At 35.1% G+C, this 24930-nt stretch overlaps 1 protein-coding gene across 1 annotated transcript; it reads right to left on the bottom strand.

Moving 5' to 3' along the window:
- Positions 1 to 606: 606 nt before the first annotated feature.
- LOC117322921 (nuclear RNA export factor 1-like) lies at positions 607 to 24930 on the bottom strand. The gene is made up of 24 exons (XM_033877885.1): positions 24792 to 24930; positions 22732 to 22926; positions 21786 to 21906; positions 21204 to 21268; positions 20526 to 20608; positions 20081 to 20164; positions 19016 to 19120; positions 18422 to 18493; positions 17905 to 17974; positions 17288 to 17376; positions 16516 to 16623; positions 15982 to 16091; positions 10945 to 10981; positions 10393 to 10461; positions 9717 to 9833; positions 9201 to 9247; positions 8493 to 8557; positions 7992 to 8107; positions 7136 to 7178; positions 6144 to 6216; positions 5095 to 5152; positions 4228 to 4391; positions 3443 to 3503; positions 607 to 2198 (listed from the first exon to the last, which is right to left on the bottom strand). The coding sequence occupies exons 1-24, from the start codon at positions 24844 to 24846 to the stop codon at positions 2160 to 2162; spliced, it is 2046 nt and encodes a 681-aa protein (XP_033733776.1). The 5' UTR covers positions 24847 to 24930; the 3' UTR covers positions 607 to 2159.

The raw sequence follows: 24930 nt of genomic DNA, 5'->3' as shown, positions 1-24930 counted from the left end.
ATACCTATCAAATATTTTAAACAAGTTCTATCCTTTGAAAATATTTAGCCTTTAGGTCATGTATGTCATGTAGGTGAAAATCTGTCAAATTGTGAGCATTTTTTCCAGGGGTTGGACCAGTCCCTTACTAACAAGGTGTGATATATTTAAGCAATAAACTGCCTAGATGCGGCAGACCTACTGGTATAACTGCCACATGTGTCACAGACAAACAATCATGGTGCGCGCAGTTTATCGCTTATATTTACGTTCTATTAATGAATCGCAAAAATAAAAAAATATGAAAAAAATCTTCCAAAATTCAAATTTCCCGCTTTCTACCGTCAGGTCAGGTGAATATCTAGAACGGCGCACAAGTAACAGCTGACGTCACGCGTCAGGGCAACTTCAGTTATACTCTCATAGATGAAGCTGCTTTTGGTAGGGATTTACTAGTAATATATAAGGGCATTGCCACACCAAATGTAAATATACGTGTATACCCCTCCCTAACACTTAAGTGAATTTCAACCAAATTTGGTGTGAAACATCATTGGGGACAACAGTCATACTTTGTATAAATGAGGCTGGTCCAACCCTTGCGGACAATAAACACAAAGTCATGAATTTAATTTCAACATTTTAATCAACATACTCCACTGAGGATATTCACCTTTTTTACAATAGAACTTCATAAATTGTAACAAGTTACATTGATCAATCAAGTTTTTTTAATCTGGTAGCACAAGTTTTCTTGATGTCAAAAATACATTTATGATAGCGACATCAGACAAAACTACATGATTTAGTGACGACGTCAAGAACATAATTCTTCATATAACTACATTAATGGAACAATGTGAGAATAATGATGTGATAAAATTCTATGTTATTAGCAAATATACAACACTGGATCATCTTTGCCCATTAATGCCCAAAGACCAAATTTCATCAAAATCCATTCAGGCATTCAGGACAAGTAGTGATTTAAATGAAATGTTGATGTATGTCAATAGAACGACAGACAAAGGAGTCTGTGTCATGAGGTAAGCTCACTGGCCATTCAGATCAGGTGAGCCAATAATGCTCCAGACTAAATTTGATCAAAATCGATTTGGTCATTCAGGACTTGTTGTAATTCAAAGGAGCCAAACCTCCATTTACACAAAATTGAATCTCCTTTGCCAATACAAATTTGATCAATATCCATTCAGCAGTTCAAAACTTGTAGTGATTCAAAGAAGTGTTGACCAACGTCAGATGGACAGACGATGGACACTGCGCCATGGACCAGGTGAGCCAACAACTATACAATGATGTATTTACAACCAAATATGACTGATGATTTTTACAATGAATTTGTTAAGAATATAAAATTTATTCAGATAAAACATTTAAAAACATGTATGGAAAACTGCTTAATTCAAACTCCTGTCATCAAATCATGACCTGATTATGTTATATAATATCGTACAGCAAGAGCACTCTGTCAATCTGACATATACTGTTCACACTATTCAAACCTATTGTATAAAAATAATTACTGAACCATAATCTGATCTTGGAATATGAAAATTATAAGATTTATTTAAACAATATCAAAGTTCACGAGAAAATTACGATACATATTGTCACTCATAATTTTGATCATGTTCTAGATAACCTCACTTTCAATATCACACAATGATTATATATCGACATACTTTAATTAATTAAAGTTGTGTGTCTAGCTTGAACCAGTGTAGCTAGGTTCAATGTTTAAAACACAATGTCCTGTTCGGAATGGCAATAGAATTTTGAATGTCAGCCGTTATCCAGGTTTTTGTAGCAATTTGCATTTCTGAAATAAAACACAGATTTTCGTTGCAAGATGGGTACCTGGCCTAACCAGCTAGTAATTCTGTTTGTTTGGTCACAACAGAATCTCACAGAAAGAACACATCTGGTCTAAATAAATCAAATAGACCAGGGCCAGCTCTCTGTTTGTGGTGGGACCCACAGTCTCTGTAGAAAGTTGTTTGTCCTGTCAGTAAACTAACATTTGAGTTACACTCTCTAACAGTTGACAAGCATGAACAATCTCTGTAGAAAGTTGTTTGTCGAGCCAGTAAACTAACATTTGAGTTACACTCTCTAACAGTTGACAAGCGTGATTCTTCTAAACTCGTCTCAGGACTGGTTTACTTCACAAATGCTTCCGACGGAATTTTATTTTCTTTCTGAAGAAACAAAAACAAGGTGAGAAATTTACATTAACTTAATCTCATTAGCATATATTGTTTGCAACATACAACCTTACATATCAAGGAGGTCACTCTGTGACCCCTAAGCCAACAAGAGGCCATGGGCCTTAACAGTCACCTGACTATAAAGATCCCAGTAACTGATAACATTTGAGAATTCATATAGGAATTCGGACCAGTATGATGAGACAACAAAGAACACTCGATGAGGACCATCTCAATATCATTCCTAGTAAGTTTCAACAAAATCCTTAAAGTGAAACTGAAGAAGCTTTTTATATGAGATTTTCCAAAATGGCCTCTATATCAGGACATCTTGGATTTCAATTTGACCGAGATATTATAACCACACTTGCAACAGAAACAAAAGATCCCAGAGTGATATTGTTGCCTGCCACTGAATGATCTTTATTGGTCCTATGAAAGACTGATCATTTCTCTTCATTCCCCCTCTTCCTCTCAACCACTTGATAACTACATATGAAGTCTAAGAAAGATCTTAGAACTTCCTGAGAAATATTCATTTAATGACAAATTTCAACTCTCAAAATCCAGACTCAAATTTCAATGAGAAGAATTCTTTCAATACTTGTCAAGAAATAGTGATAACAAATTTTCACTGATGATATCCATGAGGTCAGCTGTCAGTGATTTTGTTTGCCTGATCAGATTCAAAACTGAATTGGCACAATATCGACCAAGAGGAAGGTTCATGTGAAGTCTGATAATATCCCTCAGTACTTTTCAATAAGTACCGTATGTGATAGCAAGGATTGCTTATGGACATACCATGGATATAGGGCGATTTAAATGGTGACAAAAATTAGCCTTTTTTTCTACTGGGCGATAACAATATATACAAAATTTGTTCCCTTTCACCCAAGGATGCTTCTGACCAAATATTGAAAATAGATTTCTGTCATTACTACAGAAGAAGAATTTAAAATAATTTGTTATATTTCCCCACCTTGGGCCCCTTGTTGGCTAGACCAACAATAATTTATACAAAATAGTTATCTTTTCAACCAAGGATGTTTGAGACCAAATAAGGTCAAAATAAGAAGTTAATAGACGATGGATACTTTGGGGCCAGGTGAGCTAAAAATGTGTCCTGATACTTGATATTAATTAGTTCAACAATTCACTTTATCTTGTTAATGGTGGCATATTTCCACTATTTTTCACAAACTAGATTTGATGAATATGGTGAGATTACATACCTGTAGTGTGAGGAAAGCTTGGCCTGCCATGTCGTAATTCCAGTGATGCTCCTCTAGACACCTATAAAATACATATAACCGTGAATATTGCTGAAAATTCTGACTGATAGAATCTTACATGGATATTTCAAATATTTCAGTAATTATGGCAAAGTTACTTTACAAATACTTTTCTCTGTTTGGGATATGGACATAGTATGTGCCAAATCTTTACATTCCTACAAAAGGAGGATTTAAAAAAAAAATTGACTGGTAACAATTTACAGGTGATGGACGACAGGTGTTGTGCCATGGTATAATGTAAATTGCCCAGCTAACAATATGAGCAATATCCAGCATGTAGCTCTGGAGAATGATTTTAGAGCACTATAGCAAAATTGCCCCTCTTTTGGCCATGCCCCTTAGCCCCCTGCCTGGGGATCAGCCCTATTATTTGTATTTTTATTGCTCTCATCAATCATAAATAAATGAGGACACTGACTTTACCGACACACTGTCATATCCGACACATTGGTCCCAAAGTGTGTTGGTAAAGTCAGGTTTTACTGTATATACCCAGTTTTACAAAGGGGTGGGATAATCAAATAGAACATTGGAAGATACACATATATGTAAATATCTAGCCAAGTTTTATGGTACAGTATATAGGAGGACAACATGAACAGGACTGATACACATTCCACTTACTTGGCTGAAAATTCTAAATTCAAGATAGTCCGATACATATTTCACTTACTTGGCTGAAAATTCTGAATTCAAGACAGTCCGATACATATTTCACTTACTTGGCTGAAAATTCTAAATTCATCTGTGACTGTGCAGAAAAGCTCTGGACCATCTGTTGTTGCTCTGGGGTAAGGCTGGGCCCTGCCTGGTGGAATGGGGCAGCAGGAGTTGTATCAGGCACAGGACTCGAAGAGGGAGTCGGGGCAGGATTTTTGAAGGCAGTCTGAAAATCAATCATAAAACATAATTCTGTTTCTCAACTTGTATAAATAAACACTTAACAAATTAATCCCAAAGAAATGCTTCTCAGCATCATAAAATATTATTATAAAATGTATGCAAAACCTTCAAAAGGATTTCAAGCTGATGCCTAATTTATTTGTTTAGTAGATATAAATTTAAAATATCATAATGTTCTTTTGTTCCGCAGACAATGAGCCCCACAACTGCCTATTGTATCATTTATCATACTGATATTTGAAATAAATTAAAGTGAACAGGGGCTTACACAGATACCACCACCATCCTTCCTCTAACCAAGTGGTCAAGTGAGGACTTTGACCTTCAGCCTTGACCGCTGATCACCAAAGTCATTCAGGTGTACAACTTGATAAAATGTAATTATGGTGTGCAACTGTCCAGGGGATTTTGGGATGTACATAGATTTTGCATGGACAGGCAAAGACACAAAGGATGTTTCAGGCCAAATTTGTTCAAAATCCAGTCAGTTGTTCATGACTAGTAGTTATTTTAGGAAAAGTTAATTGACAAAAGATGACAAGACAACCAAAATCATGTCACAACTTAAGCTCTGAAATCTGATAATGGTCAGCTAAAAACAAACAACCAAACACAATGGTGTGATCATAAATGTACAAGGGCAGCGTGCATGATAGTATTCGAGGTTGGCTGTCCCTAAAACTTACCTGAACTTGGCTAGGTGAAGCATTTGTAACTGTCAGCAAATCATTGGCTATTACCATACTGTCAACAAAAATAACACTATATTAAGAATTTTATAACATAACTTCACAGTTTATAGGTTATTTTAGAATCAAAGTACTGAAAGTACTGTAAGGTAAGTGACAGGATTTTTGTCGTTGTTGTTCAGGAAAACTGTATAGGAGACGTAATGACCATATATATGTTATTAGACAATCTAATTTAAATTTAGATGGTCATTCTCACTACGTAACATGAACATCTAACAACATCCCATAAGGGGTCACGTTCTGATGACCTCTGAGATATGTGTATTTCACTTTCAGGGCGAATTGGCATTTTGTCGATGTCATCGAAGCAAAACATTTCGTCACAGCATGCATCTCAAGCAAACCATTTCGGCACAGTATATAGCTTTATACTTTATGGGACGAAATGACTTGAAACAAATTGACAGATTATACAAGCTATGCACTCTAGTCATGCTAATTCGGACATATAAAATTCACTTCCACGATTCTGGAAGTAGTCATTTGATTGGCTAATCCAAAAGGTCACCCTGACGTGACCCCTTATGGGATGTTGTTAGATGTTCATGTAATGTGGTGATAATGACCATCTAGATTTTAATTAGATTGGTTATTAGATATTTACTATTTTTTAAGTGTCAATAAGTTTTGCATCTTATTTATCCTTAGACCTGTTTTATTGTAATACTTGGATAAAGTTTACATTTCAATGACAATTTTGCTCACTGATATTTTGTAAAGAGTCCCATAATGGAAGCCTATTGTAAACTATAAGCAAAGTTGGTGCAAAGATGATGCATGCGAACATGTCTAAAACAAAAACAGATGATATATAAATTTTACAATCTGAGGCCAGGAAAAAATGGCCATTTGACATTGATCATAACAAGAGGCCTCATGGGCCTTGATAGTCATCTGACTTGAAAGACCCTCGTACTGAGAACTATTAACGTATGTTGGTCATGTCAGCCATCTTTATTTTCAGACCATCCAAGCAGACTTACCCCTGACCCCTCGGGAGGGCAATAAATCTACGACTGAATGCCCTAACTGGTTGTCGATCTGAACGTTCATCCGCTACAAAACAAAAAAAAGGCATTGAATATTAAAGCTGTTAATCAATTTAGACATTATAATCTCATAAATATGAACAAGAAAGACAAGAGGCCTGATGGACCTGTATCGCTCAACTGCCATTAACCTGAGAAGTGGGTTTATGGTGAATTTTTTTTTGTTAAGAATTATTGGATAACATTTATTGATATCATTACTGTATGCATGCACCAAGGTTTTTTTTGAAATTAAGAAGATGTTAAAAGAATCATAAAAATATTTGACTTCTGTGATCGTGAATATCAAAAACCCTAGTTTGGTAGCCATCCATCCCAGCATATCACTGGCCAAATGTCATCAATCCAAGCTGTTCAAGCTTTCAGAAGAACTTGTTTTATTGTTTTAAACAAATTTGACCCTTTTCACCCCAAATATTAGTCAGTCATTAATTTGTAAATTCAGTAATCAAGTGACCTTTAATGTAGGTCAAGGTTATTTATTTGTAGCCTTTCTCCCAAGCATAACTTCCAGCTCAATATTGTGTCTCTGGGCCTCTTGGTTATTGATCCGTTTTTGGAAGTTTTTAGCATATTTGTCCCCCGTTACCTTGAAAGAAGGCCAAGGTCATTCATTTGAACAAACCTTGTTGTTCTTCATTCCAGTATGCTACTAGTCCAATATTAAGACTCTGAGTCTCTTAGTTATTGAATAGTTTGAAGATGTTAGCCTTTTTGACTCCAGTGACTCCCCAATGTCACATAAACTAGTGTATACGTGAATATTGGTTAGTGAGAAAAGTTGTTTATATGAAAAAGTTGACAACAAATGGATGTACTCCACATAAGCTCACTTTGACCCTTAATTATAACGACACACAACCCAATATTCTATTCCTGTTTTCTTTTTACTTTCATTGATTCATATAAACATTTCATCAACTCACCTTCTTTGAATACACCAATTACTGTAAAACTGAGGAGGGTTGCCTGAAAAAGTCAAAAGACTTGATAACAATTCCTATTATTTTCTGTACAGAGATTTAAAGAGAAATATGAAATTTATTGTATACATATAAACTTAAATATATTAGACATAAATTTGTCTAAAGCTTGGCCTGATAATGATCAATACACTCCCAGATGGTAGTCCTTGATTGGAAATTACATTTATCAATTTTAATGCCGATAATGTGCGGAACAATAGAAAGATAGACGGAAAAACACAACACAAAACTTCAGTCTCCTCCCTATTCCCAGTGGGGGACCAGTAACTCCAATTAAATCATAATACAATCAAACATAGGTAAATAAACCGAAACATTTCATTTTGAAATTAGTTTATTTCTTAATTAGAATCAGACATGGAAAACTGCTGGTTTAGTTTTCATCAAATAAAAGACATGTAATTAGATTTCTTTTTATAATTTTCCGGATTGAATATGAACATAACATTTTTAAGGGATCTGGAAAAAATTGCATGTAGCACTTTTCCAGCACTACACCCTAAATGCCAGCACTTTTTCAGCACTGCAGCCTAAATTCCAGCACTTTCCCACCACTACACCCTAAATTCCAGCAGTTTTTCAGCACTGTACTAACCCTATTATATACTGGAATACTTATATTTCAAACAAATAACTAAATACCAAACTTGATCTACCAAAAGAAGACTGGACATATGATTGCAGTGGTGTCCAGTTAGATTTGACACTCTTTGCCTATATATATGTATATATATCTTTCTCTCAGTAGAAATAAATCTCATCATCACAAAACTTTTGAAGTAAACAGTATACATACAGAGGCATGGTCAACGTCGACTACGAATGAGTTGTAGTCGTGTGTAGTCTTTGGTAGCAGACAAAGCTTAGACACAATGTTCAGTTTGCCTCGCATCAACACTCGCTGCTTCTGACCTGAAGAGGAGTAGAACAAAAATCAAATGTATATTGCTCTAATGCTGAGCAACCTCCAAAAGGTATACAGAGGAGCCCACTTATTTGCATATCGCTTATTTGAATTAACTGCTTATTTGCATAAAATTCTCAGGTCCCAATTGTTTTTCATCTTTATCTTTGCATTTTTATCCTGTGTATTTGCATCGACTAAAACATTGACCCCCGCTTATATTCATATAAAAATTTCTAGACGAAGTTACAAAAGTATAGATACATAGTTTCAATATTTACAATTTAAACTGGTTGACCCAGATCAAAATCAATGAGCAACTTTCAAATTTATATCACCAATCTCTCAAAAATTAAATACTCATTTTGCAGTTCCTGGAATATTTTTCCTTACTTGGATCTCTTGATTTTCGCAGCAAATTTCGACTTTCGGGAAAATATATCTGCAGCCCTGCTTGCCTGTAATACAAGAACCTGATGTTAACAGATTTCTATAGATTCGTTAACAATAACCTGATGTTAACAGATTTCTATAGATTCGTTAACAAGGGAAATTACAAGTAACTACATTTCAAATAACAACTAGAAATACCTACAGTACTTACATCAATTTGAGATTAATTTTTGTCTAGTTTTTTGAGAATGAGAACTTCAGTTCAGGTGTATTTTTACAATGGTACACTCTGGAATATTTCCTGGGTCTGTATCAGTCGATGACAAAATTTGTGGACAGTCAGAGTGATCACTGTAGACCATCTGTATCTCTGAGAGCCCTAATTATCAAAGATATTTTAAAAACAAGTGACTTAAGGCTTAAGAATCTTCCATGGTTCATAATTTTTGGCTTTCAATGATCACACATACACCTTTACAACATTGTGAAGACGAAAACAATTCTTTAACCATTAGGTAAGCTTGTGATATCAACTGCTTGCGAACTGAAACTTCCTAAACTTTCCATCAATATTCAACACTACTGATACAGGATATCAATGTCATGTTATTTTGAATAATTTGTTTTCCTAACATTACTAGATTTCTCTGTGTGTACACATTAGGCTTGAAAGGAAAGGCCAGCAGTGTCTTCATAGCTTTCACTCACCAGTGGTCCGACGAATTGTTTTTAGAAGCCGACAAGGAAAAGATGGCCTGAAAAATATATTCAATAGTAATACAATATTCAGTTAAAGCATCTGGTGCGTTTCAATATCGATGAGTTACATGGAAGCCAGAGGGACCCTGGCAGCCACCACTGAATGCATATTCCTTTACTTCTCCTTTCTTTCCACTTTTCCTGTTAATTATTTAATAACAAGGGGAACGACAAATGAACTCTTAGAGGAGTCTAAGAAGCACTTTCTGTGAACAAGAAATACCTATAACAGACTTCAACTGCCTAAAATCAAAACTGGCTATTTTGTTTTCAAATCAAATTCAAAATTAAAAGGGCATAACTAAAGAATTGGAACCTTTACATCAAGTTTGAGAAATATCTTTCCAGTACTTAAAACATCTTGATGTTACAATTTCTTTTGATGAATGAACTTCGTTAGTGTGCTAATTTCACCTCCCTAGTCAAGCTCCTATATATATAACAAAGCTGGCACTTTTTACTGACCTCGTCCTGATAAGCGGCCGTCAATGGCTGACGATTGTCGGAGTCATATACAGTGAAATACTCCTTCAGGAATTTTACCAAAACCTCCTGGATCTCTGCATTCAAGAAAAAGCTGCCCTGAACAAGAAAGATTGATAAAGATTAGAAACAGAAACATACATGGCATTGATAATGTAGTCCATTACCAAAACATGTCCCCTCGTTACGGCTTACTATTGATAATGTAGTCCATTACCAAAATATATCCCCTCATTATGGCTTATTATTGATTGTTTGTAAATACACCACAGATTTCTCCAATCTATGAATGAAAAAGTTTTAAACAGTTGGCATATCCAGTGAACTATCGGCATAATAATTATACACAAGAAAGAAAAACCAAGGAAGATAATTGTTAAATTTTAGGTTACCAGAATTTTATCAAGCTTACAGAAATACACATGATCAATTATTATATACATTGTATATGTTAAAAAGATTACAGAAAATGTAATTTAATGGCACAAAGTATTTGTATGTCAGCGTATAATACATTAAAGACACACAAGTTTGAGGAAGCCGCGGAAACTATTAAGGAATATTAATGTGGCCAGGCAGTTGAAAGCATGATGGCTATGTATCATCCCGACCCTTAGGGTTAAGTTGACTTAAAACATGCATACAACGTCACACTTACTTTCGCAGCAGGTAGTTCTGTACTCGTCTCTAAGTCAAAGGTTATTGGGGGCGGCAGATCATGTCCATCCTTTTAAAATGACAAAGTAATAATCCCTTGAAGATCAATTGAGATTGGAAACACTCTGATTAGTAATGCTATTATAATAATATGCTTTCATTTTAAATCTTTATATGCTTTGCAATCAGTTTTGATACTTCAGTAGGCCTAAACAGTAATATAATATGACGTCTGTAATGGCTCGATTAACAATTACGACGTCATAGAAATGTGAGATAATTATGTACTGTATTTATAATACCAAACTTAATTTTGGTCATTAATTACACGCCCAGGACGTAATGAAGACGCAATGGAGAAACAAGAAACACATTACTGTACCAGGATATAGAAAAATATGGTGGTCGAAAAACTTTGGAAATATTCCCTTTATATACACAATAAAACCAAAACCTATAACAGCTGGATAAGAAAAATAGTTTTTTTTTTCCCCGGTACATGTATATGTGAAAGACAGCTTCTACTGAAACAGACATATGTTTGAAATCTTACCAACTTGATAACTTTGGGAAATTTCTTCCGTACAGCACTGCAACATAACAAGAGGCCCATGGGGCCTTAACGATCACCTGAGTTCTAATATATTTCAGTCAATTTGACCCAACCCATCAATCGCTGGGAGCTGGAGTCAGTCAGGGTCAATAAGTCCAAACCATCATTGCAATCTAATACTGATAATTTCTCCGACGACGGAAGATGGACGAAGAGCAATTTGAGTAGACCACCATCTGACAATGGTTGGCTTATTATGGTACAGGGAATTTAATTTCAACATTATACATTTTTATGTTTTGCTATTTTCTTTTCGTTTTGCCATTACCAAAACATTATGAACTTAAAAATGGATCAGAGAGATAGATTTGAAAACTTTTAAAGTAACCTTTATGGGATGCAGACTATAAAAAAGAACATTCTTACTATTCGTGGATATTCATAGAATAAAACCCATGTAACGTTTTAAAAAATCATATCAACCTCCTATCAACAGGTTCATAATATGTAATGTTAACCGAGATAATGTCTGTGCCTGGTAACGTCAATAGGGGCCACATCAGGTCATTAAGGTTTTAGCTGGATAAAATAAGTTTATTTCCAAAAGCTCAATAAATATTCATCACCATATCGCTACTACTACTAATGCTTTCCCAGTTTGCAGTTTATTCTTGGGCGAAAGAGATCAGGAAAAGTCTGTAATTAATTTTACTGTAACATCACTTTTATTATCTATTCAAACATGAGATTAATTAGGAAACATATCCAAGGTAAACTAATATTGAATGATGAACAATACATTCATTCTTTAAAAATTTCATTTCAGAACATCGTTGAATGCTGAGCAATACTTTCATTCTTTAGAAATTTCATTTCAGAACATGGTTGAATGCTGAGCAATACTTTCATTCTTTAGAAATTTCATTTCAGAACATGGTTGATTGCTGAGCAATACTTTCATTCTTTAGAAATTTCATTTCAGAACATGGTTGAATGCTGAGCAATACTTTCATTCTTTGGAAATTTCATTTCAGAACATGGTTGATTGCTGCGCAATACTTTCATTCTTTAGAAATTTCATTTCAGAACATCACTGAATGCTGAACAAAACATTCTAGAAATTTTTTTTCAAAGCATTGCTGAATGCTGAACAATAAACGAGAAGCCAGGGTGATGAAATTCTAAATTTTGGCATAACCCTTCCATCTATGAAGATAATTTGATTCTACACTATCGGAGTCTTCAGATAAAGGGTTTGTTTTTTGTTTTTTTTTTAATTTGACCCCTTTTGACCCTGCCCTTCAGTGCCCTGGGGGATGGGGACCATAGAATTCACAATTTTAGTTGACCTTTGGCCATGGAACGGTTCTGCAGATTTTCATTGAAACTGGTCAAGGGGTTTCAGTTAAGAATTCAAAAATTTAATTTTTTTACAGAATAATGACACACAAAAGGCAATTTGGAATAGGTCACTTGAGGCTAAGTCTGTCTACATCTATAGATACTAGTTATAACAGGTTATTGTTACAACTAGTATCATCGCTAGATACAGTTTTCACATATTAGTATAAATCAGAGATAAAAACATTTTAAATCTTTGATGGTATAACTAGGACAACAAAGATATTGAGTGATAGATAATGACGATAAAGCAGAAACTGAGAGTTGCATATTAAAGATAATAGTAATCAAGATATACACCTAGTTTGGTGGTCATCTGATAGGAAAGAAGAAACATGACATATGAAAACCAGGATGATGGGCCTTATATAGCAGACTGCAGTTTTTCACTAAACAAAACTCTTACAGAACAGCATTTAAGAAGTTGCCAATGTCATGGTAATTTCTGTGCAGAAGGCTAAACTTCAGACTGGGGTCAACACAAGAAAGATATAGTAATCAGAGATTTTAAATGAAATGTAATATGGAATTTGAAAATGTAAGAAAGCCTTTTGAATAAATTTAAAATAATTTTGAATAATCAAGAGAAAATGTATTTTGAGATTTCATTAGAGTTTAAGTTTCATCGTTCAATGCTGATGATATAAACACACTGTGTACATTTATTAATGCAGTGTGTATAGACAGTGTGATGTTAGTCACTGTTTTGGAGAAGTTTGCTCTCTGGAGGTATCAATATCAACAGCAGGAAGTCCAGGCACTTTTCAAATTCCTTTCTAACCTAATAATGGCTGAAGTAACCTAAAATACTGCAAAGTGGTTCCTAATAAGCCTAACTCTAAATAACAACAGCTGATGACTACTCGTGTGGTACAATCCGGTCCCTACCACGAAATCCTACTACATATATCTACGTTGTGTGTGATACTGAGACTCCTGGATAACAATATTCCTATCATAACTAACTACAGGGAATAACAAAATTGTCTCCCTAGTAACCTACGATGGAGGATAAGTCCACGGGAGTGCTGTAGAGCCACAACGTGAAGTCCATGGAAGCTCTGTACAGCTAACTCCAGGAAGATGGGTACTAGCTCACAATCTACTAATTCCGGGTCAAGAACTCCAAACATCTACATGTATCCGTGATATTCATAGTCGACAAGTTGTCAAACTCCTGCTGTTGAGCCAAGTGCCAGCTGCCCCTGTCCTAGGTTGCCTCCCTTTGGGAGATCTTACCCGTCATCGGCGACAGACCTGTGTCACAAGGCACCTCCATTCACACAAGATCTTCTCATGAAAGGGAAGTAACTCTTTGTTGAGGATCTCTAAGCTGGAGAATACTAGTATAAGCTAAATTATTCATATTTTTTCAGGTAAGATACAAATAGATAGAAACCAATGATATAAGCATCATTTAATGATTTGTATGTACTAAGTACACAGCATTGTAAAGATATATCACAACATTGTCTTTACCACAAAAGATATCGAATGCATGCTGTATACTGTAAAATTTCAAAAGAAAGTAAATTTACTGATTTTTTCTTTTGATTAATCAAACATTACACACATTTTATCAAATATAGCTTGTTAACACTATTCTCCAACTTAATAAACACTCAAAAACAACACGCTTCAGCATTTTTTGGCAGATTCAATACCAATACTATTTCCAAGCATTCCATTTTTGCTTTTTTTAAACAAATATATTGCAAATGAATTGTGTGGTAATGCTTGATTCAAATACTTTCTTTCTTGAAAGAAGATAATTTTCATAGTTTGCATTTAAAACTGACAATTTTCAATCTTTCCAATTTCTTTCAAGACTGTATACATTTTCTGTTGATTAAACAAAATAAATGAGAAGTAGTTTCGAAAAAGACATTTTTAAAGAGATAAATCAATAGAACATGTTAAAAGAAAATGACAATGGAGTTTTTCTGAGACAAAACACATGTTTGTAGATATAAATAGAATTCACCAATTCAGGGCAGAAAATACTACTGTTATAGTAGTGGATAGTAAGTCATATTGGTAGTTTTAGCACTACAAATTGAGAAATACATCTAACTCGTTGTTTATGCAGAGAAAAGACAACTGAGATAACAAGAAATAGCATCTTAATTAAAACCACAACTGGAAAAAAATGTCATAACTACAGGGAAAGAAAATGTTGTATGAAATGGAACAGAAAGGAAAGACCAACATGGTAGAATCAAAAGGAAACAAGATCGCTACCAATCTTAAGTGAAGCCTGAGGACCTAGCAGGTCAAATTCAGAATTCATGGTAACAGTGAGGCAAAAATGAATGAATGCATTTCTTAAAGATGAAAAGAGCTATATATTTATAATATCTATATAAAATTTTAGCTAAAATCAACTGCAATCCCCATATTGAGTTCTTTATGTTTATATATATACATAAAGTTGAATTGTCCTTGCACTTTCGCAGCTGTTCAAATGCTGCTCTTCAGGAGAAATGTTTTGTTAAGTTATTTATATAGAATGAAGAATGTGATGCATGATTTTTTAAGATGTCTTCCTTCTTGAATGTATCCCATACTCGAAATGAGTCGATCATCATCTATATTTCATCATAAAAGTTTTTTCATAAAATTGCGACAGATGTCAACAGCATATTTCAACATCTTTAGAAAAGAGTTCTCTTAAAATTACATCTTTAGAAAAGAGTTCTCTTAAAATTATTCAATGTAAATTTCAAAGTTTGTTTTCAAAATGGTTCCTTTACTAAAACTGAAAGACCTTCAGCATTCAACCAACTGTTCCAACAGATCCAATTATATGTTATCTTAAACTACTATCATTACAATAATTGTACATGTTGGTGCACACAAAACACTAGACAATGTCGTAATATGGAACCCTGGCTAAAATTATTATAATCTTCACTACTTTTTGAAAGATCACTGATGATCTCAAGAAATTATTATCATCATCATTACTATTTGAAACAACAAGAATTTTGGTTTAAGAAATTATCATCATGACAATTTGAGATGACAAGGATTTTGGTTTATGAAAGTAATTTCTATGTCAACTTATACTGATCTCCTTCCCCAACAAATTAAACATTGATAATTGTATAAACTTTTACTTCAGATTTGATAATAAATTACTATTAAAACTTGTGATAATATATATATTTTTTCATTGAATTTAAAAGATATCTTTCGTAAAGCTATTAAACAATTCTGTAATTGTAAGCCTTAGTTCCCATCACTGGCCGATACTTAACCAATACCATGCACAGACAAACAATTCTATGAAGTCAGTTTACTCTATAAACATGATTTTTTAGAATTAAAACTTTTGTATTTCTTTCATTTATTACTTATTTGGTGATTCTTTCCCTCCTCTGACCTTCAAATTCCATCTACATCCAACTACAAACTTATTTGGTAATTCTTTCCCTCCTTTGACCTTCAAATTCCATCTACATCCACCTACACAGCGCTGGTCAGTTCTAACTGACAATCAGTGGCTATTAAGGCCAGAAGCTTGACCATCTGACCACACTACCTTACCAACCGCCTCCAGAGATCAAGCATGCCCCAGACGATCATGCCAAGGTCAAGTGAGCTCCGGTCAAGAGTGTCTGGGTCAGCTATTACCTTATGTATGCAGCTTGATCTTCAAACTTATCACAAAGCTCATTCCCATCCAACATCAGCTCCAAAAGTTTCCAGTCTTTCACTTTGTCCAGCTCATCCATATGTCGCACCTGTACAGTTAAAGGGAGATAAATCTGTATGTGTTTACCTTACACTTTAAAATCCCACTTTAAAATCTCTATGATATACTGTGCATTGATAAAATGAAAGCTTATCTAAGATTCATATATTTGCCAAATCTCCCTATTCTTGAGGTAGATTTTAATATTTAACCCTTCCCACATGAAATATAAAAACAAGAATTATTACACGTAATTATTTGTTTCATCTGTCTCACTTTAACCGTCAGTATAGTAAGTTGTAAGCAAACAAAAACATTCACTGAGATGTTGGTGACGAGGAATTTCTACAATTCAAAGAATCGTACAACCCAAGGTGCGTCCTTACAATTCAGTAAGGACTTAATAAACTACAAGCAATAAATCAATTGGTTACATTGATATTTGAGAAGCGTTTTATACAAAGTTTTCTTACACTGTTCTTGCCAAGGTTGATTCGGACAATATTTGGACAAATCTTTGTCAATCTCCCGAGATGCTCCAACGATATCAGACGATTATTGCTAACGTCAAGGCCCTCCAACTGAAAATTGAATAAAAAAAAATGTTCAAACTAGCATCAATTTTACATAATTGGTATGTCTATAAATACCCCATATGTCATTTAAAGGTAAACTTGAACACAATACCATATAAACTATATAAAACGAACAGGTCAAGGTCACACTAGTGATGATGCTGTCAGCTTAGCTACATGTGGCCCAGTAAGTGTCCCTGCCAACAGGTCAAGGTCACACTAGTGATCATGCTGTCAGCTTAGGTACATGTGGCCCAGTAAGTTGTTTAACACTGTGCCTTTGAGTAATTTAAATGTGGCAGCAGGAAAGTACTCAACAGTGCATTAGGGGAACCTGTGGGAGTACGTCCCGGTATACCGGTTAATTCTGCATCAGTTGATGCATTCCGGAATATAGAGGGTATACCAACCATGCTATCTAATTTTCATTATATCACTTAACACTTGATCCATTCAATTTGAAAGTCGAGTTTAGCAATAAAACATTATGTTATTCTGCGTTTTCACTGCCATACATGCTATGCTATAGACCTACTGTATAAAGATTATAAAGAGGTTTAGAAGTAATACGGGACTTCATTATATGAATTAAAAAAAAAGTTATACACTAGTAATATCTCAGACATAATTGATTCATTGTTTAATTTCCCTTCATTCATACATCTCTTACCTCAGAAATGTGTTCTTCTATAATGGTGATTACTTGTGACATGACATTTTGTCGGCTGAGGGGCAAGTGTAAATTTTCTTGAGACATTTCTGTAAATGAAATAACAGTGTAATTCACAATGCTAACAAAAACTGGATCTATAACAATGTATTTATCATTCCACAAAACATTGGAATCTAAAACAATGAAATCCATAACAATATATTCACCATTCCACAAAAACAATGGAATCTATAACAATACATTCACAATTCCACAAATAACAGGCACATGGACCTTATAGCTAACCCCAGTTTTGATATGTTTTTAACAGATGATTTGGGTTTTTAAACCTCAAATTAACATATTTCAGCTCAATGACCTTGCAAGAAGGAAAAGGTCAAATATTTGAATTAACATCATCGAAGCTTCCAACGCAATATCAAGACCCTGAGAGGGAAGGGGTAAGGGGAGGGTGGGGAGGGGGCCCAAATCATTATATTATTAAAGAAGGATTTTAAAAACTGTTACATTTCCATAATTGGGCCCCTGTCCCTCAAGCACCATGACATATGCTCAATGGTTCTTGGACCAGGTAAGCTATAAAACAATCAAAACAAATATGTATTATACATTACCTGAGTCCTGGTATAAGTTACTGAGATCTAGCATCTTAGCACTGGAGTCGTATCTTCTACTCATGGCTGACTGGTAACATAGAAAGTTATATCATTAATTATATAATATACTTATATCCTCTTCAATTAAACATGCTCCGATTTACAGTACAAAATAGTCACTCAGTAATTAATTTTTCTAAACTTGAATTAAAAAATCAACCAGCAATGTCAAGAGGAGGTGCTAATGGATGCCAGGTCGAAATTTTACCTTCACTTCTTATTAGAATTGTTTTCAACATTTTTATAAAGTAGATTCATTCATATAGTTCAGTAAACAAACTTTGTTTGGCACAGTCAAATTTGAGTGCATTTCCGAAATTCTAACAGAGTATTGATGAATTGGAGCACCAAAATTATTTATATAGAAACATTATATGAAAAGTACAATTAGCACAATTATAATTTAGTGCAATATTTCCAAAGCGAAAGCACTAAAATAAGTCTGTTTAGTGTATTTGATGGTTTTAATTAGTACCTTCAGTTTTTCTACTGTGCCTTTGTCCATATAGTTTGCTGGTGGCATGGAAGGCTTCACAATGATAATCATCTATAAATAACAACAACAACAACATGTAGTTAGCAAATTCATCTGCTTTTATCTGAGCTAGACATGGAAACAAATACTTTCTTAGAGATCATGGTGACTAAACAAATAGTTGGTTCCATTGTTGACATGCAACAAAGTTTTGTGAAAATAAATGGACTTCCACTGTCTTTGGGCCAGATGGGCTAACGAGGCCCAGAGGGCCTGTATCGTTTACATGGCTATTTCAGTGATTAAGAAGTAACACTCCCATTAAACTTATATTACCGATACTTTTCCAGTCTGGGATCTGCCAATTGGCATCATGCATTTCAGTCAACACTCTCCTTTAAGTAACATTTAGCTCTCTGGATACAAAAAGGCGCCCACCATTGAATGATCTTTATTTGGCGCCCACCAATGGGGACCATTGAATGATCTTTATTTGTTGTACATATGATTTGTTCTCAAGTTTAAAGATCTGATAACAGGTACGTCTACAAAAGCATCACCTTTATGTACAGAACATATTTTATACATTTTTACCTTGAATCCATTGGGCAGTGTGTGTCTCTGACTCTGGGATCGAATGGCATCGGCCACATCCTTGTCCTGTATGTGGAACACAGCACTGTCTTGTTCAAAGTGGAACTAGAAATGACAAAATATGTTCATTACTGTATTGTTACAAACATTTTACAATTATCTCTTTCTTTAAAAACATTTGACATATATGCCTCTCATATCTACATTTTCTATCAGCTTTGAAAACAAAAGCCTCAGATGGCCTGTATCGCTCGCCTGGGTATATCAGTGATTATGGCAAAACAATCTCATTTAATATAAGTAAAATAAAAAAAAAAACATTTTCCAGTTTTTCCAGTTTCCACTATCTGTTTTCAACAATTAAAAACCAATTTGCTTTTTCTCTTTCAACAAATGGTCAGCTTTCTGTTTTCAAAGATTAAAAGCAAATTCAGTTGAAAAGCTATCATAATCAATAAATGATTTGGCTTCCTTGCCTCTGGGAGGAGTGGACTATGAAGTTATACCATATTCAGATCAGAGCGAAGAGAGCAAAAGTGAATGTTACCCCTGGATTTTCGAGGACGATAAAAGCTTCTTTCAAGACAATCTGATAAACCTATTTCTTTCCAAACAAGAGAGATTGATACCCACTATTAAATGATCTTTATGGGTCATCAGATGGTGGGCTTATTATATATTCATGATTCTGATAAAATACTGAGAACAACATGTTGGATAATTCTAAGTTACAATCAGAGCAATTACAGATGTAGGTAATGGTTTTAAAAAAATAATGAAACTTTATTTCTTTACAACAATTGTGAAACAAGTTATATCGACTTATATTATTAATCATGCTTGTTGGCCCGGATGGAATCAGGCGAAAGGCCTTACTGTAGAAAGAATCGTGGAAAACCAATGTGGTCGGGCAGGTGACCCCATATCTGTTCACGTCTGATCGGGGAATCGAACCCCGGCCGCCTAGGTGAATGGCAAGTGTGTTACCACTGTGCCACCCGACCAGCCTTTAATGGTTTACTATTCACACCAAGTAAAGTAAGACTGACATGCAGTAATACCTACACATTGAGGGATAAATGGAGTGTGGATGTTCTCATTTATCAACTGAAGTAGCACAGATTTCTCAGATTTCTTTCCTTTTGGTATCTGTAGAAAGACAACAAAATTACAGATTAAACAAGCTTTAGACATTTTTATAATTTAAACTAAAATTTCTTTATATATTTAGTCTAACATGAAGTCATATTAGAAACATATACAGTGATTTTTTTAAGTCAAACTCAATTGCTAATTTTTTTTTCTTTTCAATAGTAGGTTACATTTATAAATAGAACAAGTTTTAAATACCCTTGTAGACAATTCCGTGAATTACCGTCCCCTTCCAAATGTATTTTTTTTGTCAAGAATGCAGTGACGAACCCATTCCCTACGTATAAAGTCCCAGCGGCTAGTATTGTAGAAGATAGAGACAGCACTAACTAACTGTTATTGACAAACTCGTACGTACCGTAACTTTGTACCACTGAGGTCCGCTATTGTTATATCGTCCTCCGCTATTTGAATATCCGCTACCTCCTCTTCGTGAGTCTCCTGAAACAATGACAGCATATACCAGTGAAACCAAAATCCAGTCAATCATTAATTATATTCATCAAAAGAGGATCCTACATAAAAGGCATATGTTACATGTTATTTATTAAACATGTTCGATAATTGAAAAATTCAACAATGCCACAAGCATAAATGGCATACAAAATCAAGTGTGGGATTCTGTTTGTCGCATTATCATAATATTTATAAGTGAAAAGTCTAAAAATACTTTTACAAGCATAAATGCTTTAGAGGCCCAATATTAGGTCTTGGGGCCTCTTGGTTATTCAGAAAAAGTTATTTGAAATTTTAATACATTTGACGCTTGTAACCTTGAAAGTAGATCAAGATATTCATTTGAACAAACATGGTAGCTCTTCATCCCAGCATGCTACTGGCCCAATATCATGAACATGGGCCTCTTTGTTATTGAGAATACAAAAGTTTTAATTGTTTATGGACGCATGACGCAAGATGATGGACAAAGGCAATTGTAATAGGTCACTTGAGACTTTGTCAGGGGACCTAAGTATACGTTCCCAGTTACTGTATAGTATCCCTTTCCAAAATAGCCTGAAAAATCCGATATAATTACCTTTGTTGGCATAATCACCTCTAGAGTTCCTGGAGCCACGTCGATCTGGACGACCATATGGAGAGCTGAAGTAGACAAAAGTGTATATTGAGTTAGCTTTATACCTTAAATATTCCTGCATAGTGCACACTTGTGTTCATTGCTCAGGTACATTTAACTTGGAGCAGCATGACGGAGAGATAAATATATTCCAACAACCAACACATCAATACAAGAGAGCCAAGAGGAATCGTGATGACTCCATTGACTTTTATTGGTTCTATGTAAGACAGATCTTTTCTCTTCATTCATGGTTTGATAATAAGGAGAACCTACATATGAAATCAAAAAGATGTAAAGAAGAAATTCCTGTGAATATGAAATATCAATTACAAAACTTCAACTATCGACCTTTTGTTTTCTGGATCAGACTTAAAATGAACTTTTTGATAAAAGTTTGAGAAAAGACCTCCTTGAACACTTTCATGTCACGTCTCATCATCGAGAGGTCATAAGCTAACAGTATATGTATTCAGAAGGAGTTAATGGTGAAAATTAATTTCAGTTCCATTTTTGTAATCAACATTATCTTTAAACACATACTATCTTGATGAAGATCCTGTCCCGTCATTTTCCATATCACAGTCTCCTTCATTGTCCAGTCTGTCCCGAGGACCTCCTCCTCCTCCTCCCCCTCTGTAATTTCCACGTGAACCTCCGCGGCCTGTAAATTATAAAAAGAAATCTAAAATTTCTGATGCATCAACCCCATGTTCCTGTAGGTTGGATAAAAATGGAATTGTCGCATGATACTCCAGCATTTCTATCAACCATAAAGCAGAATACTTATTAACTCTTTAAAATAAGTCTGGACCAGGCTCAGTTTTAAATGTTTGCTTGATTTAACAACAGGGTATGTATATTCCTGTTGAAGCGAGGTGCTTGGTTTAATTTAGTAACCATGTTGCACCTGAATGCTTGGTTTAGTAACTTGGTATTTCTATTATACCAGGAACAAATTTTGGTTTACTTACGTGAATAAAGTGAGGACATCTATCCAGGTTACAATAGCCATGTTATTGTATTTTCCTAATATAGAGACATTTTAACAGGTACAATATGTGCCCTGTGTCTCAATGCCTCATACAGACTACAAATCAATTTAGCACAGAAGTTAACTACTTCACTTGCAAATTTACATAATTTCATTTGTCTAAAAGTGTCAAATACTGCATGAGTACTTATTTGCCCACCTTCAATTTTACAGACAAAAAGAAAGAGAATAAAACATTGTATAAATTGTGTCTGTTGCACGATTATATTTTATTTATCTCTCTTCAGTGTAAAAAAAAAACGCAAAATAAAAAAAGCTGAAAAACCAGCATTTTTTGACAAGTTGAGAAAATTGCACTTCAAATTCGGGAAAATAGCATTTATGGCTGAGGGGGAACCACAAACATTAGACAGTAAAAATTACCTAGGAAAATACACTGTGGGGGATACGTGGGCTTCTTACTGATCTAGAAAAGCTGCTATAATCTGTACTTACTGTTTCCTCTAGATCTGTTGTTGTAGGATCTGCTGTTAGAGTTGTACTTCTGATAACCACCACGACTACCTCGTGTGTAAAAGCCTCCAAACCCACGATTTCCTCGACTCTTGCCTCTGTTATTAAACTTTCCTCCTCCTCGTCCACCTTGGTCATTGTGGTTGTTGTCACCGTCTACCCAGCGGTCATCATGATCTGAAACAATTTCAATGAAATGATGTAAAGTAAGCCTATAATGCTAGCAGAAGGACTGATTCGCTTCAAAACCAGGTAGTATTACTTTAAATCTTAACTCAATGTTAAAGATCATTACTTATTCTTTGATTCTTAGTCTGTGGCCTGATGCATATACATGTATATATGTATGTAGGTGCCAGGAGGGAAGTCCAGGTGCCATGAACCATACATGATTGGCCATTTCAGCATGGTAAATGCCTCAGCAATCGGCAGTCATGTAGTAGGTGATAACCAACTTGCCAATATGTACAAGCTAGACTCGATCACCCTACGTACCCAATCTCCTTATAATCACCGACTCAAACTCTGACACTGACTTCAGATGTGAGGCACTTAAGGCTTGGGAAACAACATTATAAATAAAAGACCCAAATTTTTAAATGGAAACTGATCAGACATACATAATATATTTCAAAATATACAAAGCCTTTATGAAGATCTTCTCTAATTAATCTTTAACTTTCCGTTGCATTTTCCGTGTCAACCATCATTCTGATCTATTAGAGTTACTTCCCTTTTTCCATTTGGTTATAATTAGTATAGAGATAGAAAAACGGCAATTTTACAGAAAGAACACAGGTGACATTTTAATTTTATTGTGGGTATTGTTACAACCAAGTGTGGGGGATGGTATCGTAATCGTATATGAACTGACAGGTTAAGCTGACAGGGTTAAGCTTAACGCTAACTATATGTCATGTCTATATGTTGTGTCTGTACTATGTGTTTCTGTGTCATCTTGACCTTTGTTGTCCTCTGTTCACGTGTTCCGTCTCTGGTCGATGCTTTAGTTGTGCATTGTTCATAGTCGCTTGCTTTTTCATCAGTGTCTGTCATGCCTGTACATATGTGCTCCTGTGAATCCTCTGTTGTGATTGGTCCTTAAAGTTCTGTATTGTTAAAAAGTGGGATAGATTGTGGTATATCGTATACTGGGCCGTCTGATGAATTAGTTTCCTGTGTGCTGCATGTCATGTCTTCCTCGCCAGGATTAATGTAGCGTAATTAGGGTATGTAGGGTCTAAGGTGCATACTATTAGTCAGGATGTTGCAATTGGGGTTTATTTAAGTTGTAGGTATGGGGGTTCATGGCTTTTTTTGAAGGCGAATTTCGGCCCAATTCCCCACGGCAAAATTGAATATTTTCTCCAATATGACCAGTTAAAATTCCCAATCGAATGATCTGTAAAAAAATTATGTCATTAAAAATCTGGATGGTGCTGTCCTGCTACGTTTTATTGGTTATTCTGGCCTGAAAAAGGGAGATAATGCTCTAGTCTAAATATATTTAGCATAGATCCATATTTGTGTCTACTTGTTATTTTTACCATTATGTCCATTTTTCCCCATTTACCTGTAGCCGTGCATTTTTCCCAATCCCAAAGCCATAGGCCCATTCCCAAAGTAGTGAAAAAAAGCCCTGGGGTTGGTTTCGGGTTAGGGTGTTGATCATTTAGCTAGGCCTATGGCTATACTGTTGTCTGTTTCTACGTAATTTCATGTTGTAAATGTTTATGTCATCATTAATAAATTGTTAATTGTAGTAACTTGTTCAAGGCGTTTGTTCTCCCTCTATATGATACAACCCATCGATCGAACCTGGGTTGTTGGTCCACAAGGACGCAAACTGGGCCTGACACGCTCGTTACATGGATCATTCACCTATAGCTACCAACCATAATTGTGGAATACCACTATAATAGTGAAAGCAGGGCTTCTCCCTGGGGGGTATCCCATATGGAAAAGCAAGGTAGTCTTTTTGTGCGTTTGCTAGATCTGTGATTTATCGCATCAGAAAACGTCAACAATCATATCAAACGTACCTCCAAAATTCCTTCGACCGTCCCGTCCTGTTTTCCATGACAAACCTGAACTCATGATACACGGTTAGAGGTCGATTTCCAACCACACACCATATGCATGGGAATTCCCTCGAACAAATATGGCGACCGAAGTTCGCAA

Source organism: Pecten maximus, chromosome 3 (genome assembly GCF_902652985.1).
Source record: "Pecten maximus chromosome 3, xPecMax1.1, whole genome shotgun sequence".
Lineage (NCBI taxonomy): Eukaryota > Metazoa > Mollusca > Bivalvia > Pectinida > Pectinidae > Pecten > Pecten maximus.
Note: the sequence above shows the minus strand (reverse complement) of the source record. Positions and strands in the feature narration are given on the sequence as shown.